Raw genomic sequence first — 16,462 nt, forward strand, 5'->3', positions numbered from 1 at the left:
TACAAATAACTCCTACATTTATACCTCCAACCTGGACTGATTCCCCTAAATTCCACACTTGTATCCACCTGCCTACTTAACCTCTCCATTTGGGTGTCCAATAGACATCTCGAACTTAACATGTCCAAAACTTAATTCCCTCACCACCGACTCCCCACACAGTCTTCCTCAGGTCATAAATGACAACTCGATCTTTCCTGTGGCTCAGGCCAAATCCCTTGGAGTCATTCTCAGCTCTCCTCTCTCTCATCCCATATCCAATCCATACCAAACCCTATTGGCTCTACCTTCAACATATATCCTGAAACTGATGACTTAACCCATCTACCACTACCATCCTGGTACAACTCACCATTACCTCAGATCTGAGTTATTACAAAGGCCTCCTCTTTGCTTCATCCTTTGCCGCCCTGCTGACTGTTCTCAACAGAGCAGCCACATTGATCCCATTAAAATGTAAATCATATCAACCAAGAGCCCCAAACACAGCCCAGAATGGAGGAGGCAAGTTTGCATACATCTGGTCGTGACCCAAGAGACCAGATGAGGAAAACTGAAGCCTGGGCTCTTTCTCACAGGCTGGGGAAATCAGGCATTGGGTGTCCATCCCTACATCTTACCTCCTCCCCAGAGGGTGGCTTCTGAGCCACCCTAAAAAGAACTAAGTTCTCTGCGCTCTGGGGGAGCTTTAAGATGCTGGGGGTGGGTGACAGGGAAAGGAAAATTGCTCTAAGCTCTAAAGCACTGCTCTCCAATAGCATTTTTCATGATGATGGAAATGTTCTAAATCTGTGCCATCCAATGCGGTAGCCACTAACTCCATGTGGCTACTGAGCACTTAGAAGATCATGGCACTGAGGAAGAGAATTTCTGTTTTTTTTCTGGCCAAGCCATGAAGCTTGCGGGGTCTGAATTCCCTGACCAGGGATTGAACCACCGCCACATCAGTGAAAACGCCACGTCCCAACAACTGGACTGCCAGGGAACAGAATTGGATGTCAGGGAAATTCTGTTCCCTGAGGAAGAGAAGTTTTAGCTTTTTAACTTAATTTTTAATAGAATTAATTTTCCTTAATTTTAAGTAATTTACATTCTAATAGGCCTTTGGCTAGTGGCTACTGTAATTGACAGTGCAGCTCTAGGGCCTTGGGGACAACGGATTTAGCTAGAGAGCGATGGAGGGAAAGCAGGGATAGTTTCGGTCCTCATCAGGCCCTGTGGGATGGGGCTGGGTTGGATGTCCTCCAAAGTCCACAGAACACTTCTCTTGTCTCTTTATTCCTCATGCTTACCTGTCCCCTCTTTTTCTATGTTTCTCACCACACACTGATATCCCCACTCCTTGATGGTCTCCGGTGAGTTGTTGGATGTTGGAAGCCATCCTGGAGCCATTGCACCATGACAAAGTCATGAAGCAACGGAAGGCGAAACTGCAAGGCAGCGCCATGCCAGGAAGGTGGACTACAGCTCTGTTGTTATGTTTTATGATAATAAATTTAAATATAGGGGCAATTTTGGGGGGATGTTGCTCCACGTGAAAGAAAAATTCCTCTAGGACTCCCCCTCCTGAAACTACCACAGAATGGGAAGTACCCACTAAAGACCCGGGGAAATGGGTAAAGAATTAAGAGCCTGGAACTAAAGGGATATTTTTATGAAAAACACCCTCTAGTATGGAGTTATGGCCATGGGCTGGAGTTCCTGATGACATAGGAAATTTATGGTTCTATTATAAAGGAAGATTAATTATAGAAAAGCAAATGCCTAGAGCAGAATTAGTTGCTAGGATAGGGAGAAAGCACTGTCTCAGTTGAAGGAAACAACGAGAAAGGGCATGCAGGGTACATTGTAAATATTTTCGTGGAACCATTGTAAAAGGTTGCCCATGCAAGAAGAGAAATAGGAACAAGTAGCTTCAACTTTTACAATTAAAATAATCATATAACTGCTTGGCTTGGTTACTAAGAAATAACCTGTGATTAATGGGAACTTGGGAAATATTTTAATAGGACATCTAGAAACTAGGGCATATTTTTTAAAAAAAATCTTTAGAGAACATTTTGAGGTTTGATTGTGCTAAGATTCTTTGGTCGCATACCTGGTAATGTAATCAACTACAATATATAAACCTGTGATTGTAAACAATAAAGAAGAGAGAGAAACATGCAATGCTGGTACTTTAAGAAGTGTAATAGATTTATTTCCTTCGCCGACGCTATCTATCCCTCGGGTATCCCTTGACTCGCTGGAGCTGGACTCCGGCAGTTGGATGTCGCCCTATGAAGGCGCCTGGGAGACAGAGCTTCGCACTTGTCCCTGTCTGCTGTCTCTGGCGGGCGTCAAAGACCACACGCCCTAGAGAGAGCTTCGCACTTGTCCCTGTCTGCTGTCTCTGGCGGGCACCAAAGACCACACGCCCTAGAGAGAGCTTCGCACTTGTCCCTGTCTGCTGTCTCTGGCGGGCGTCAAAGACCACACGCCCTAGAGAGAGCTTCGCACTTGTCCCTGTCTGCTGTCTCTGGCGGGCGTCAAAGACCACAAGCCCTAGAGAGAGCTTCGCACTTGTCCCTGTCTGCTGTCTCTGGCGGGCGTCAAAGACAACACGCCCTAGCCAGGTGCCTGCTGGTTTTGGGAGGTGTAGACATCTGGCCATAGTTCTGGCAGGCTGGGGGAACGGTATCGGGTGGTACACCCAGGCTTGGCTGCCTGTTCGCTGCGAGGAGGTTAGCAGGTCATTGTAGGGCCCCTGAGCCTTGGCAGAGCAGGAGTTGTGACTGGCTGGGACAGAAGTCCATGGTATGTGCTGCCCTGCATCCTCCTTTCGAGGAACTGTCTCAGATATAAATGAATTTTGGGTCTGACGTGGGCCCCAAACTTGGACAGAGTCAGTTCCTAGAGGGTTCTTGTGGAGGCCTGAGTTGTTATGGAGGCCTCGTCTCTTGGATAAGCCAGAGTCTTGAGTAAGGGCTGGACTCTTATGGGGGCCAGGATCTCGATTAATTCCTGAGTCTTTGTGGAAGTTAGGGTCATGGGTATGTTCTGAGCTCCTGTAAATTCCAGCATCTTGGGTAAGTCCAGGATTCGTATGGAGGTCAGAATCTTGAGTAAGGCCTTGGCTCCTGCAGACTCCAGAATCTTGGGTCAGGCCTGGATTCTTGTAGTCTCCGGAGTCTCGGGTAAGGCTTGAGCCCTTATGGAGGCGAGCGGTTTGCACAAGACCTGGGCTCTTATGGAGATCAGACTCCTGGCAAAGGACTGAGCTCTTGTTGACTGCAGAGTCTTGGGCATGGCATGGACTCTTCTGTGGCCAAGAATCTTGGGTAATGACTGGATTCTTCTGAAGGTCAGAGTCTTGGGAAAGGCTTGGATTCTTGCAGAGGTAAGGGTCTGCGGTAAGGCCTCGAAGTTCGTGGAGGCCTGGATCTTGAGCAAGGCCTGGGTTCTTGGGGAGGCCTGTGTCTCCGGTAAGGCCTGGGGTCCTTTGGAGGACAGAGCATTGGTTGAGACCTAGACTCTCATGAAGTTCTGGGGGTTGGGGCTGGTTTGGGGTTTGGGAAGTGGTGGATAACTGGGGAGGGATGGGGCCCTGGGGAGAGAGGACAGACTGAGGAGACTTGGAGGTTGGGGGAAAGGTGAGGGTTTGTATTAAGGTGGAGGGCTTCTGGTGGTTGCTGTGTTGATGAAGGACAAAGGATCTGGGAAAACAAGAGGCAGAGAAAGAGTGCATGGTGGAGGCATGGTGCATGGTGAGCTCTGGGCACTGGTCGGAGAATGGAAGCAAGGTTGAGAAGGTGCAGCATCCTTGGAGTACACCTGGAATTTGGGGTAGACTGGAGTCTGGGGATCCGTGTTTCTCTTCTCAGACTGGCAAGGATGGGAGCTACGGTGAGCGAAGGTCTTGGACTGTACAAATTTGTCTTTGGCATCATTTGGGATCTTCCATTCCATATTCCCCAACTCCACGTAACCCAGTATGGACCCTGTGGAGGGCTTGGCACTGTCCCCACTACATTGCTTCAGTGTTTGCTCAGCTGTACCAGAGCTCACCAGACCATGCCCCTCTTGGGGCCTGGAGAGGGTACCCAAGTCATTTCTGGAGTACCCAGAGTTCTGAGGGGGACACACACGGAATAAGTTCTGCTTCATGCTGCGGGCATAGTAGACCACATGGCCAGAGGAGAGGCCTTGGTCGAAGGTAGACAAGGTAGAGAGAATAGAATCTAGGATGGGGGTACGGGTGGTGGAAGGGACTGGAGTGGTCGTCAGGGCCATGACCAGTGCTGGGACAGAGGTTGTGGCAGAGATCGGGACAGGGGCTGGTGTAGGGGCTAGGGCAGGAGTAGTAGCAGGGGCAGAAGTTGGGGGAGGGACCAGAGTGTTGGCATGGGTATAGGTCAGATGAGCATGGGTCAGGGTGCAGAGAGAAGTGTGGCCCAGGAATTGGGCTGAGGCATGTGAGGGGGCCTGGGCTTGGGCCTGGGCTGGGGTATGGGCTGAGGTATGCTCCGGGCCATGGACCTGGGCAGGGCTGTGCTCAGGGTTGAGGGCTGGTGAGGGGGTCTGGGCCTGGGGGGTAGTGTGCTCAGGGAGGTGGAATGTGGAGCAAGTCTGGGCCTGAGGTGGGGCGTGCACAGAGGGGTGCTTGTAGGAGAAGGTCTGGGCCTTGGCAGGAGAATGTGCAGGGAGCTGAACTGGGGGGCAGGTCTGGGCCCGGGCTGGGGCCTGGGCTGAGTCATAGTCTGGGGTCTTAGTCTTGCTCTCTTGGGGCAGGCAGAGTGGAACCACGTCCACCTTGCTTCTCCTGCGGAGCTTGGAAGATGTCTCTCACCTGGAGTTAAAGGTGGCTTGGGACTTTAAGGCTGTGAACAGAGGGGCCTCACCAGCTCCCACTACCCCCTCCTTCCACAGTCCCCGTGGAGCCTCCGTGGAAGCCCGAGCCCGTCCACACTGAGGCGGCGTCCAGCAGCACTTAGAAGCCGTCTCATCATCTGTTTCTGGTATCCGGGATTCAAGGTGGTTTGGGTGCCTGTGCAGGAAGCTCGGGCGATGGCGGAAGCGGGGAGAAACTCTTGAACGCAGCTTCTTGGGATCCACGGAGCAGCGCATGCGATGACTGCCTACACAGCTGGCTTGCTTGTCTGCAGGGAAAGGCGAGATGGGACAGGGCCTGGGTTCTTGAGGGGCTGAGAATCGAGGCAGGGATAGAAGAAAGGGGACAGGCCCACATCCCCTGAGCCCACACTGGCGCCCACTTACCTTTGGGGAAAATATGGTTGAAACCTGCCCGCAAGAATCTCTTCAGATGCATCCAGGGCTGAGGGAAGCAAGGGAGCATGGAGTTTGGGATCAGGGTGAGCCCTGAAATCCAACCCTTGTTCGGCCACACTACAGCAGCCATCCCATCTCAGCCCCTTCTAGACCCCAGGACTCCCCCAACCACACTGCCCAGATCCTTCCCTCACCAGGTTCACCACGTTCATCCACACATTGAGCAAGATGATGCTGACCAGGATCAGAAGAATTGAGTCTCCTAGGTCTTGGCATTTCCTGGGTGTGGTGCCAGAGCACGCCTCGGCTAGGTAATGGGTTTGCTCAGCCATGGCCGGGGGTCCCAGGACTGCCTGAGTCCGCTGGCCTCCATATATATATACTGGGAGACAGACTGGGTCATAATGGGGCAGGTGGTGGCGTCACAGTGAGGGAGGGGGATGAAAAGGAGGGCCAGGCGTGGCATTCCATGGTTCCCCGGGTGAGGTAAGCTGAGCCTGGACAGCCAAACAGGGCCCGGAGGCCGGCACACCTCCCCTCGAGCTGTCAAACATTCGCTCACCGCCCACTGACTCACTTGTTCAAATGTCACGTTCCATCTCTTGGCCCCTCCTGAGACTAGAAAGACCTTGGCCTCAGAGCCCTGCGGAAGGCCTGGCTGGAGTCCAGAGCCTCAGCCTTCTTCATGCCCTTCACTGGCTGTGGAGCTGGACCTGCCCAGATGTGGAACCTCCCAGTTTGGAAGCAGCTTCTTGTATGAGGCTCTTTGGGGACAGGGACAGCTGAGACACAGAGGAGGTGCCAAGAGACCAGTGGTTTGGAGACTGCAGCTGCAGATCTACTTAGTGCATGGTATCAGACCAGGAGGGGCCTGCTGGCAGGACTGTGGCCACTAAACCAACGGGACCCTCAGGCCCAGAAGGGGACACTGGCTTCTTATTGCAGGAAGCCAAAGGCAGGGACCCAAGCTGGCAGAAGGAGTGGCGCTTCCAAGCCACAGACCGCCAATGTTTTCTGGACCATGGCGCTCTTTATTCCTCTCTCCATGCCCTGCCGCTCCCCACCCGCCCCCATTAGCTGCTGGCCAGTTCATTTTCCCAGTCTGGCTTCCGTACAGAGAGGGCCTCGAGGCCGAGGTGGAAGGTAGCAGCGAGTTGGCCCGCACTTGGCTTCCTGCACTTGCCGCTTCAACTCCAGGCTGTCATACACCTGGTAGTTGGCATTTCCCCCTGGGTTCCGGCTGAGTGGCATGAAGGTGGGCGTGGGTGGAGGGCGTTCGGTAGCCTGGACGTCGGGCAGAGTCTGGGAGGGGTGGAGGAGCAGCGCTGAGCTGGGATCCGAGGCCCACTGGTAGAGGCCTCGGCCAGCACCGTGAGGGAGGCGGAGGCGGCCAGAGGGTGCCGCACAGGCAGCATCTCTGCCCATTCGGCCGCCCAGCGCCGCACCTCGTGGGGATCCCGGGAGTAGTTCAAGTGTCCCGTGGAGTGGTGCGGGCTGTGGTTGGGCTGGCTGTGAGCACAGCTGTGGAGGCTCCGTCCGTGGGCCGGTGGGGAGTTGCGCTGCCATGCTTCGGGCTGGTAGCCCTGAGGCACCAGAGCTGATGGAGGCTCAGAGCCCTCCAGACCACGCCGCCGCTGATCCCAGGAGTCATACGGGAGATGGCCCCCTGAGGGGTAAGTTCTGTGCCCCCCAGGGATCCATGAGCTCTTAGGGGGCAGCCGTCGGGTAAGTGATGGAGACGAGGTCCACTGGTCAGCATCCACATTGCCCCAGATGCGGGATGGCGAGCAAGGGGCCCCGAAGGACTGCAGCCCCAGCTCAGACTTGGCCTCCACACGCTTGGACATGCGGTGCAGCTCGGGCGACAGGTAGAGACAGGCTGGTGGCTGGATGGCCAGGATCCCACCCTGTCGACCCCAGAGGCCCACATTGGAGGGCAGACCCATCTGCCGGTAGAGCCCTCCCCAGCACCCCCACGGGTACTTGGGTTGTGGGAAGGAAAGTTGGTCCTCCTCCTCCAGGTAGGAGTCCGGGTCCTCCCAGTTAAAGGAGGGCATCGGAGGCAGCTGTGACATCCCGTGGAGGCGATGCGGCCTACGGAAGCCTGAGCAGCTGGAGGGGAATTTTCTAAATCCTTGGGCCTCCCCTGGTGGCTTCAGGGTTGACGGCTGCAGCTGCGGCTACGGTTGCGGAGATGGTGGTAGGAGGACGAGGAGTAGCAAGTGGGCCGGGCCATTCTCACTTCCACAGGGTCCAGGGTGCAGTGGATGTGGATGTCTTGGGCCTTGGCTGGAGGATGTTTGGAGGAACTTTCACAAGCCTGTGAGGTTTCATCTGTGGGAGGCGAGAGTCCGTGAGGGCAGGGCAACTGTCAGAAGATTTCAGGGTTGGGAACCTGGGAGCCTGGGTTTCTAGGGCCCTGGGAATGGCGAGGCGGGGTGCCCCCTAGCTGTCTTCTATAGTTACTTTTCTGAATAATACAATACATGGTCTTGTCTAAGGCATTCTGGAGCCCATGCCATATCTGGTGTGGGGTGGGGTGGGGTGGGTGAAAATGAAGGCCAGGCTCTCTACCCTCACCACCACTCCCAGCCAAGACCGTTCCTGCAGACGGAGGTGCAGGCTGCAGCTGGTTCCCACCCTCAGCCATCTTCACCCCTACTGGTGATCCCCAACCATCGCTGACCATAGTTGCCATGCTGATCCCAAAGCTGACAAGAATGACAAGGCCCAGCAACAGGATTAGGAAGTCCTCCGCATTCTGGGTACTTTCTTGGTATTGATGGCAGCACCCCAGGTTGTCATACCAGAGCTGGTGTTCCATGGTGGGCGGGTCCTAGGGCCGCCTGAGCCGTGGGACGCCCCACCCCCCCCAACCCCACCGGCCCTGACCCACACTGCACTCATGCCAGGACCTGGGGACACCCACCAACAGGTGAGGGAGCATGGTCATAATGAGGCCCATTGCAGGGAGTCACAATGCGGAGTTGTCCAATCTTTCATCCACTCAGCTGGTCCTTTAGGTGGCCGTCTCTGCCCTCGGCTCCCACTACATGGAGCCTAGTCCCCAGAGTTCAGTCTGTCCTTCTGTCTCCATGGGGCCTTGCTTAACTTGATTTGCAAGCAGGGTTGCTACAGATGAGAGACAGTCTTCATAGTGACTGGATCATGCATATAGGATTTCCTCCATTTCATTGTTCAAGACATTAGGATCGCTTACGTAGCCTGTTGGGCTTCTTAGAACTAGCCTGCAGTTCTTTAAAAGTTTCAAGAGAAGCCAGAAATCCAAATTGCTCTGTGAAATAGCCACATTTTAAAAGTAGCAAACCAATTCAAATTTTAAACTCTGCTGGCCAACAACATGGGCCACACAAAACACACCAGTTTGTAACCTCTGATGTATACTGTATAATGCTTTTGTTCTCATCTTCTCATATGATCCTCAGACTAGGCAGCAGATACTATTATTCGCTTCATTTGACAGATGGAGAAACTGAGGCACAGAGCAGTTTAGTAGCTTGTCCAAAGTTTGAGCATCACAGCTGGAACTTGAGGTTTTTACAGTGTGCTTTTTTATCCTCATTACAAATGCATCCTTTTAGAAAGAACCTTTTCTTATCCTAAAGATAATACATATTACAAAATACAATAAAGTACAGAAAGGTCAAAACAAAGAAAAAACGACCACTAGTCCCAACATGCCAACATAAGCACTATTACTTAGTGTATTTCCTTACAGAAAAAATAATTTCCCTATTCATTCAATCAGAGGTACCGGCTGTATAGGTTAGGATCTGTGCTAGGTGCTGGGGATATTACAGTGAACAGCCATAGTTCCTGCCCTCAGAAGGCTTACAATCTAGTTCTTGTTCTTTGTTCCATTCATTGCCAACCTAGATGTGAATATCCAACGGGGCTTCTTCAAGAAGCCAAAGAGTAAATAAGCGGATAGTGCATGTCAGGTGGGCCCAAGGCCCCCAGCTGCCCAGTCCCACTTGGGCTTCCTCCCTAGAAACGAAACGAGGAGAGGATTGGACTCCTAGTGAAGGAGTTAAGATGCAGAAAGGGATAGGACTTGAGAGTACTATCAAACTCTCAATTCAAGTGGCCGAGGACCTCGGTCTCGGCCCTCTCGTCCTCAAGGAAAGGGGTCGGGAGGGGGCAAGTGGTACGTGGCGTCCAGAAAGATGACGAGGGTCCACAGGAAGAGGCGGTCCACCACCATGGCCACAAACTGCCAGTCCTCCTTCAACTGGGGGTAGGAAGATTAAACTGTTCCTGGGCTCCAGACAACCAGGGAAGGCGGCCTCAAGGCCCTGTACCGCACCCAGGTCCTAATACCACAGCTTTGAGACAAGGGCGGGCCCGCAGAATAGCAGAGAGCGAAACTGCGGGCAACGGATGTGAGTAAAGAACAAGTGGGAAGCCAGGGGGCGGGACCAAGTGAGGCAAACTTCCAATCAGAAAAAAAAATCGAGTTCTGGGGGCGGAGCCTAAGTTTGCCGGTGGAGCCAAGGCCACCCAGGCCTTGCCTTAGCCCACCCTCTTTGGAGTCACAGCTTCGTGGTCCTCCTGTTCCCGCAGCTGTTGAGCGGTGTAGCTGATTGAAGAAACGACCTCCCGTAGGTCGGGAGGCAGGCACACAGCCCGGCTTGGACCATCGATAAATGGCCGCAGGTCCGGGGCAGACAGTTCAGGCTGGAACGTGGAAGAGGCGAGTCTGTTTGGCCACGACCGGGGCACAAAGACGGCCTGCGTGGGTGCTCTAGGCCCCGCCCCAACTCCCTCCTCCAACGCCCATCCAGGTTTCCAAACGTGAGAGAGCCCTTCAGGTTCTCTTCAACAGCGGCGACCTCTCTAGCCTTCCGCAATTCCTCCTATTCCCTTACGCTTTAGTTTCCACCTCCCCGCACAGTGGGCAACAGAAGGGGTACTACAACTCCCATGATGCTCAACCACGACATCCTCTGAGAGCTTAGGACGCCTGCCTCCGCACAGTCTTCTGGGAACTGTAGTTCGCCCTCTCCCTTCTACGTGGGCCATGGGGAGTAGATACTACCTGTTGGGTTTGGGGAAGAGAAAATCATGTGGTGGCTTGCGGATGAAATATTCATCTGTTCCCCGACCCCAGCCACTTCCTGGAGAATCCCTGAGAGGTATAGGAGGTGGCTCCGGTATCTGGTCTCTCTCAGGTTTGGGTCTCTTCAGACCCAGATACGGAGGGAGTTTGTGGATAAAGATCTGCAGAGTAGAAGAAGAGGCGTGTTGGAGGGGGCTCTTATGCTTTCAGACCAGAAGGGAAGCCGCCAACCACCCCCACGGCACGTGCCCATTCCTGCGCATGCGTGTATGCATCCCACAGATGAAATGCAACTACACAGCCCAAGAGTCCTTAAGGGGGTTAGGAGGCATCCTGACTGGAAAGAAAAGTTCTGAGGGCTTCCACCCTGATAGTACCTAACCCTGAGAATGTTTCCTTGGGACCCACGATGGGCAGTATTGATGAAGAGAGTCTGGGATCTACGCAATGTTAATGATGGGAAGATAAAATTAATTGGGCAACATTTCAACACCCAAAGACCTTGGCACTTTGACACTCTACCAGGAGTTGTAGTTCTCCCTCAGGTCTGTGAAAGGGAAGGTTGAAAGTTGGTGGGAGTGAGGAGCGATACCTGGACAAAAAGCCAAATACTGGGATTGAGAGTTAACACAGGTTGGAGAGGAGATCTTCTTACCTGACGGACCCAAAGGGGCATTTGGTGGGTGTGGGGTGAGCGATGGTGCAGGTTGAGGACTACGATGTTAAGGATGACTGAGAAGGTGACGAGGACCATGGTAAACATGAGGTATTTGATAATGACGGGGACAGACAGGGAGGTCTCAGGCACTTTGTCTGCCAGCAGCAGCAGGAAAACAGTGAGGGTCAGCAGGGCAAAGATCGAGAGCCCTATCTGCTCTACTTGGGGGACAGAGGGGAAGGCGGAAGGATTAGGCTTTGCCAGAAAGCAATCTCCCTGGCATAATCAGTGACCGTGTTTCCAGCCCACTCAAGGATAGGCTTTTGGAAGGGCCAACTGCATACAAATAACTCCTACATTTATACCTCCAACCTGGACTGATTCCCCTAAATTCCACACTTGTATCCACCTGCCTACTTAACCTCTCCATTTGGGTGTCCAATAGACATCTCGAACTTAACATGTCCAAAACTTAATTCCCTCACCACCGACTCCCCACACAGTCTTCCTCAGGTCATAAATGACAACTCGATCTTTCCTGTGGCTCAGGCCAAATCCCTTGGAGTCATTCTCAGCTCTCCTCTCTCTCATCCCATATCCAATCCATACCAAACCCTATTGGCTCTACCTTCAACATATATCCTGAAACTGATGACTTAACCCATCTACCACTACCATCCTGGTACAACTCACCATTACCTCAGATCTGAGTTATTACAAAGGCCTCCTCTTTGCTTCATCCTTTGCCGCCCTGCTGACTGTTCTCAACAGAGCAGCCACATTGATCCCATTAAAATGTAAATCATATCAACCAAGAGCCCCAAACACAGCCCAGAATGGAGGAGGCAAGTTTGCATACATCTGGTCGTGACCCAAGAGACCAGATGAGGAAAACTGAAGCCTGGGCTGTTTCTCACAGGCTGGGGAAATCAGGCATTGGGTGTCCATCCCTACATCTTACCTCCTCCCCAGAGGGTGGCTTCTGAGCCACCCTAAAAAGAACTAAGTTCTCTGCGCTCTGGGGGAGCTTTAAGATGCTGGGGGTGGGTGACAGGGAAAGGAAAATTGCTCTAAGCTCTAAAGCACTGCTCTCCAATAGCATTTTTCATGATGATGGAAATGTTCTAAATCTGTGCCATCCAATGCAGTAGCCACTAGCTCCATGTGGCTACTGAGCACTTAGAAGATCATGGCACTGAGGAAGAGAATTTCTTTTTTTTTTCTGGCCAAGCCATGAAGCTTGCGGGGTCTGAATTCCCTGACCAGGGATTGAACCACCGCCACATCAGTGAAAGCGCCACGTCCCAACAACTGGACTGCCAGGGAACAGAATTGGATGTCAGGGAAATTCTGTTCCCTGAGGAAGAGAAGTTTTAGCTTTTTAACTTAATTTTTAATAGAATTAATTTTCCTTAATTTTAAGTAATTTACATTCTAATAGGCCTTTGGCTAGTGGCTACTGTAATTGACAGTGCAGCTCTAGGGCCTTGGGGACAACGGATTTAGCTAGAGAGCGATGGAGGGAAAGCAGGGATAGTTTCGGTCCTCATCAGGCCCTGTGGGATGGGGCTGGGTTGGATGTCCTCCAAAGTCCACAGAACACTTCTCTTGTCTCTTTATTCCTCATGCTTACCTGTCCCCTCTTTTTCTATGTTTCTCACCACACACTGATATCCCCACTCCTTGATGGTCTCCGGTGAGTTGTTGGATGTTGGAAGCCATCCTGGAGCCATTGCACCATGACAAAGTCATGAAGCAACGGAAGGCGAAACTGCAAGGCAGCGCCGTGCCAGGAAGGTGGACTACAGCTCTGTTGTTATGTTTTATGATAATAAATTTAAATATAGGGGCAATTTTGGGGGGATGTTGCTCCACGTGAAAGAAAAATTCCTCTAGGACTCCCCCTCCTGAAACTACCACAGAATGGGAAGTACCCACTAAAGACCCGGGGAAATGGGTAAAGAATTAAGAGCCTGGAACTAAAGGGATATTTTTATGAAAAACACCCTCTAGTATGGAGTTATGGCCATGGGCTGGAGTTCCTGATGACATAGGAAATTTATGGTTCTATTATAAAGGAAGATTAATTATAGAAAAGCAAATGCCTAGAGCAGAATTAGTTGCTAGGATAGGGAGAAAGCACTGTCTCAGTTGAAGGAAACAACGAGAAAGGGCATGCAGGGTACATTGTAAATATTTTCGTGGAACCATTGTAAAAGGTTGCCCATGCAAGAAGAGAAATAGGAACAAGTAGCTTCAACTTTTACAATTAAAATAATCATATAACTGCTTGGCTTGGTTACTAAGAAATAACCTGTGATTAATGGGAACTTGGGAAATATTTTAATAGGACATCTAGAAACTAGGGCATATTTTTTAAAAAAAATCTTTAGAGAACATTTTGAGGTTTGATTGTGCTAAGATTCTTTGGTCGCATACCTGGTAATGTAATCAACTACAATATATAAACCTGTGATTGTAAACAATAAAGAAGAGAGAGAAACATGCAATGCTGGTACTTTAAGAAGTGTAATAGATTTATTTCCTTCGCCGACGCTATCTATCCCTCGGGTATCCCTTGACTCGCTGGAGCTGGACTCCGGCAGTTGGATGTCGCCCTATGAAGGCGCCTGGGAGACAGAGCTTCGCACTTGTCCCTGTCTGCTGTCTCTGGCGGGCGTCAAAGACCACACGCCCTAGAGAGAGCTTCGCACTTGTCCCTGTCTGCTGTCTCTGGCGGGCACCAAAGACCACACGCCCTAGAGAGAGCTTCGCACTTGTCCCTGTCTGCTGTCTCTGGCGGGCGTCAAAGACCACACGCCCTAGAGAGAGCTTCGCACTTGTCCCTGTCTGCTGTCTCTGGCGGGCGTCAAAGACCACAAGCCCTAGAGAGAGCTTCGCACTTGTCCCTGTCTGCTGTCTCTGGCGGGCGTCAAAGACAACACGCCCTAGCCAGGTGCCTGCTGGTTTTGGGAGGTGTAGACATCTGGCCATAGTTCTGGCAGGCTGGGGGAACGGTATCGGGTGGTACACCCAGGCTTGGCTGCCTGTTCGCTGCGAGGAGGTTAGCAGGTCATTGTAGGGCCCCTGAGCCTTGGCAGAGCAGGAGTTGTGACTGGCTGGGACAGAAGTCCATGGTATGTGCTGCCCTGCATCCTCCTTTCGAGGAACTGTCTCAGATATAAATGAATTTTGGGTCTGACGTGGGCCCCAAACTTGGACAGAGTCAGTTCCTAGAGGGTTCTTGTGGAGGCCTGAGTTGTTATGGAGGCCTCGTCTCTTGGATAAGCCAGAGTCTTGAGTAAGGGCTGGACTCTTATGGGGGCCAGGATCTCGATTAATTCCTGAGTCTTTGTGGAAGTTAGGGTCATGGGTATGTTCTGAGCTCCTGTAAATTCCAGCATCTTGGGTAAGTCCAGGATTCGTATGGAGGTCAGAATCTTGAGTAAGGCCTTGGCTCCTGCAGACTCCAGAATCTTGGGTCAGGCCTGGATTCTTGTAGTCTCCGGAGTCTCGGGTAAGGCTTGAGCCCTTATGGAGGCGAGCGGTTTGCACAAGACCTGGGCTCTTATGGAGATCAGACTCCTGGCAAAGGACTGAGCTCTTGTTGACTGCAGAGTCTTGGGCATGGCATGGACTCTTCTGTGGCCAAGAATCTTGGGTAATGACTGGATTCTTCTGAAGGTCAGAGTCTTGGGAAAGGCTTGGATTCTTGCAGAGGTAAGGGTCTGCGGTAAGGCCTCGAAGTTCGTGGAGGCCTGGATCTTGAGCAAGGCCTGGGTTCTTGGGGAGGCCTGTGTCTCCGGTAAGGCCTGGGGTCCTTTGGAGGACAGAGCATTGGTTGAGACCTAGACTCTCATGAAGTTCTGGGGGTTGGGGCTGGTTTGGGGTTTGGGAAGTGGTGGATAACTGGGGAGGGATGGGGCCCTGGGGAGAGAGGACAGACTGAGGAGACTTGGAGGTTGGGGGAAAGGTGAGGGTTTGTATTAAGGTGGAGGGCTTCTGGTGGTTGCTGTGTTGATGAAGGACAAAGGATCTGGGAAAACAAGAGGCAGAGAAAGAGTGCATGGTGGAGGCATGGTGCATGGTGAGCTCTGGGCACTGGTCGGAGAATGGAAGCAAGGTTGAGAAGGTGCAGCATCCTTGGAGTACACCTGGAATTTGGGGTAGACTGGAGTCTGGGGATCCGTGTTTCTCTTCTCAGACTGGCAAGGATGGGAGCTACGGTGAGCGAAGGTCTTGGACTGTACAAATTTGTCTTTGGCATCATTTGGGATCTTCCATTCCATATTCCCCAACTCCACGTAACCCAGTATGGACCCTGTGGAGGGCTTGGCACTGTCCCCACTACATTGCTTCAGTGTTTGCTCAGCTGTACCAGAGCTCACCAGACCATGCCCCTCTTGGGGCCTGGAGAGGGTACCCAAGTCATTTCTGGAGTACCCAGAGTTCTGAGGGGGACACACACGGAATAAGTTCTGCTTCATGCTGCGGGCATAGTAGACCACATGGCCAGAGGAGAGGCCTTGGTCGAAGGTAGACAAGGTAGAGAGAATAGAATCTAGGATGGGGGTACGGGTGGTGGAAGGGACTGGAGTGGTCGTCAGGGCCATGACCAGTGCTGGGACAGAGGTTGTGGCAGAGATCGGGACAGGGGCTGGTGTAGGGGCTAGGGCAGGAGTAGTAGCAGGGGCAGAAGTTGGGGGAGGGACCAGAGTGTTGGCATGGGTATAGGTCAGATGAGCATGGGTCAGGGTGCAGAGAGAAGTGTGGCCCAGGAATTGGGCTGAGGCATGTGAGGGGGCCTGGGCTTGGGCCTGGGCTGGGGTATGGGCTGAGGTATGCTCCGGGCCATGGACCTGGGCAGGGCTGTGCTCAGGGTTGAGGGCTGGTGAGGGGGTCTGGGCCTGGGGGGTAGTGTGCTCAGGGAGGTGGAATGTGGAGCAAGTCTGGGCCTGAGGTGGGGCGTGCACAGAGGGGTGCTTGTAGGAGAAGGTCTGGGCCTTGGCAGGAGAATGTGCAGGGAGCTGAACTGGGGGGAAGGTCTGGGCCCGGGCTGGGGCCTGGGCTGAGTCATAGTCTGGGGTCTTAGTCTTGCTCTCTTGGGGCAGGCAGAGTGGAACCACGTCCACCTTGCTTCTCCTGCGGAGCTTGGAAGATGTCTCTCACCTGGAGTTAAAGGTGGCTTGGGACTTTAAGGCTGTGAACAGAGGGGCCTCACCAGCTCCCACTACCCCCTCCTTCCACAGTCCCCGTGGAGCCTCCGTGGAAGCCCGAGCCCGTCCACACTGAGGCGGCGTCCAGCAGCACTTAGAAGCCGTCTCATCATCTGTTTCTGGTATCCGGGATTCAAGGTGGTTTGGGTGCCTGTGCAGGAAGCTCGGGCGATGGCGGAAGCGGGGAGAAACTCTTGAACGCAGCTTCTTGGGATCCACGGAGCAGCGCATGCGATGACT

At 52.8% G+C, this 16,462-nt stretch overlaps 3 protein-coding genes and 1 pseudogene across 4 annotated transcripts in view; all 4 read right to left on the bottom strand.

Annotated features, from left to right (window-relative positions):
- LOC307067423 (uncharacterized protein) overlaps nucleotides 1-5,106 on the bottom strand; it is a gene marked incomplete at both ends in the record, with an annotated part of 10,400 nt that extends 5,294 nt beyond the window's left edge. Inside the window, 3 exon segments of the mRNA XM_079724883.1 lie at nucleotides 3,128-3,702; nucleotides 3,705-4,399; nucleotides 4,829-5,106. Coding sequence (XP_079581009.1) covers nucleotides 3,128-3,702; nucleotides 3,705-4,399; nucleotides 4,829-5,106 — 1,548 coding nt within the window.
- LOC307067913 (RAD52 motif-containing protein 1-like) overlaps nucleotides 1-16,462 on the bottom strand; it is a gene marked incomplete at both ends in the record, with an annotated part of 278,899 nt that overhangs the window by 209,686 nt on the left and 52,751 nt on the right. The gene's annotated exons all lie outside the window — the stretch shown is intronic.
- Nucleotides 5,118-8,092, bottom strand: LOC307067425 (uncharacterized protein SPEM2-like; annotated as a pseudogene). Its single transcript has 4 exons — nucleotides 7,849-8,092; nucleotides 6,333-7,602; nucleotides 5,463-5,547; nucleotides 5,118-5,138 (listed from the first exon to the last, which is right to left on the bottom strand). The product of its transcript is annotated as an uncharacterized protein SPEM2-like (transcript).
- On the bottom strand, nucleotides 9,407-16,453 carry LOC307067426 (uncharacterized protein; the record flags this gene model as incomplete). Its single annotated transcript, XM_079724889.1, is given in 5 exon segments — nucleotides 9,407-9,520; nucleotides 9,811-9,966; nucleotides 14,475-15,049; nucleotides 15,052-15,746; nucleotides 16,176-16,453. Coding segments are annotated over 5 exon segments (1,818 nt in total).

Source organism: Hyperoodon ampullatus (genome assembly GCF_949752795.1).
Source record: "Hyperoodon ampullatus genome assembly, chromosome: 19".
Lineage (NCBI taxonomy): Eukaryota > Metazoa > Chordata > Mammalia > Artiodactyla > Ziphiidae > Hyperoodon > Hyperoodon ampullatus.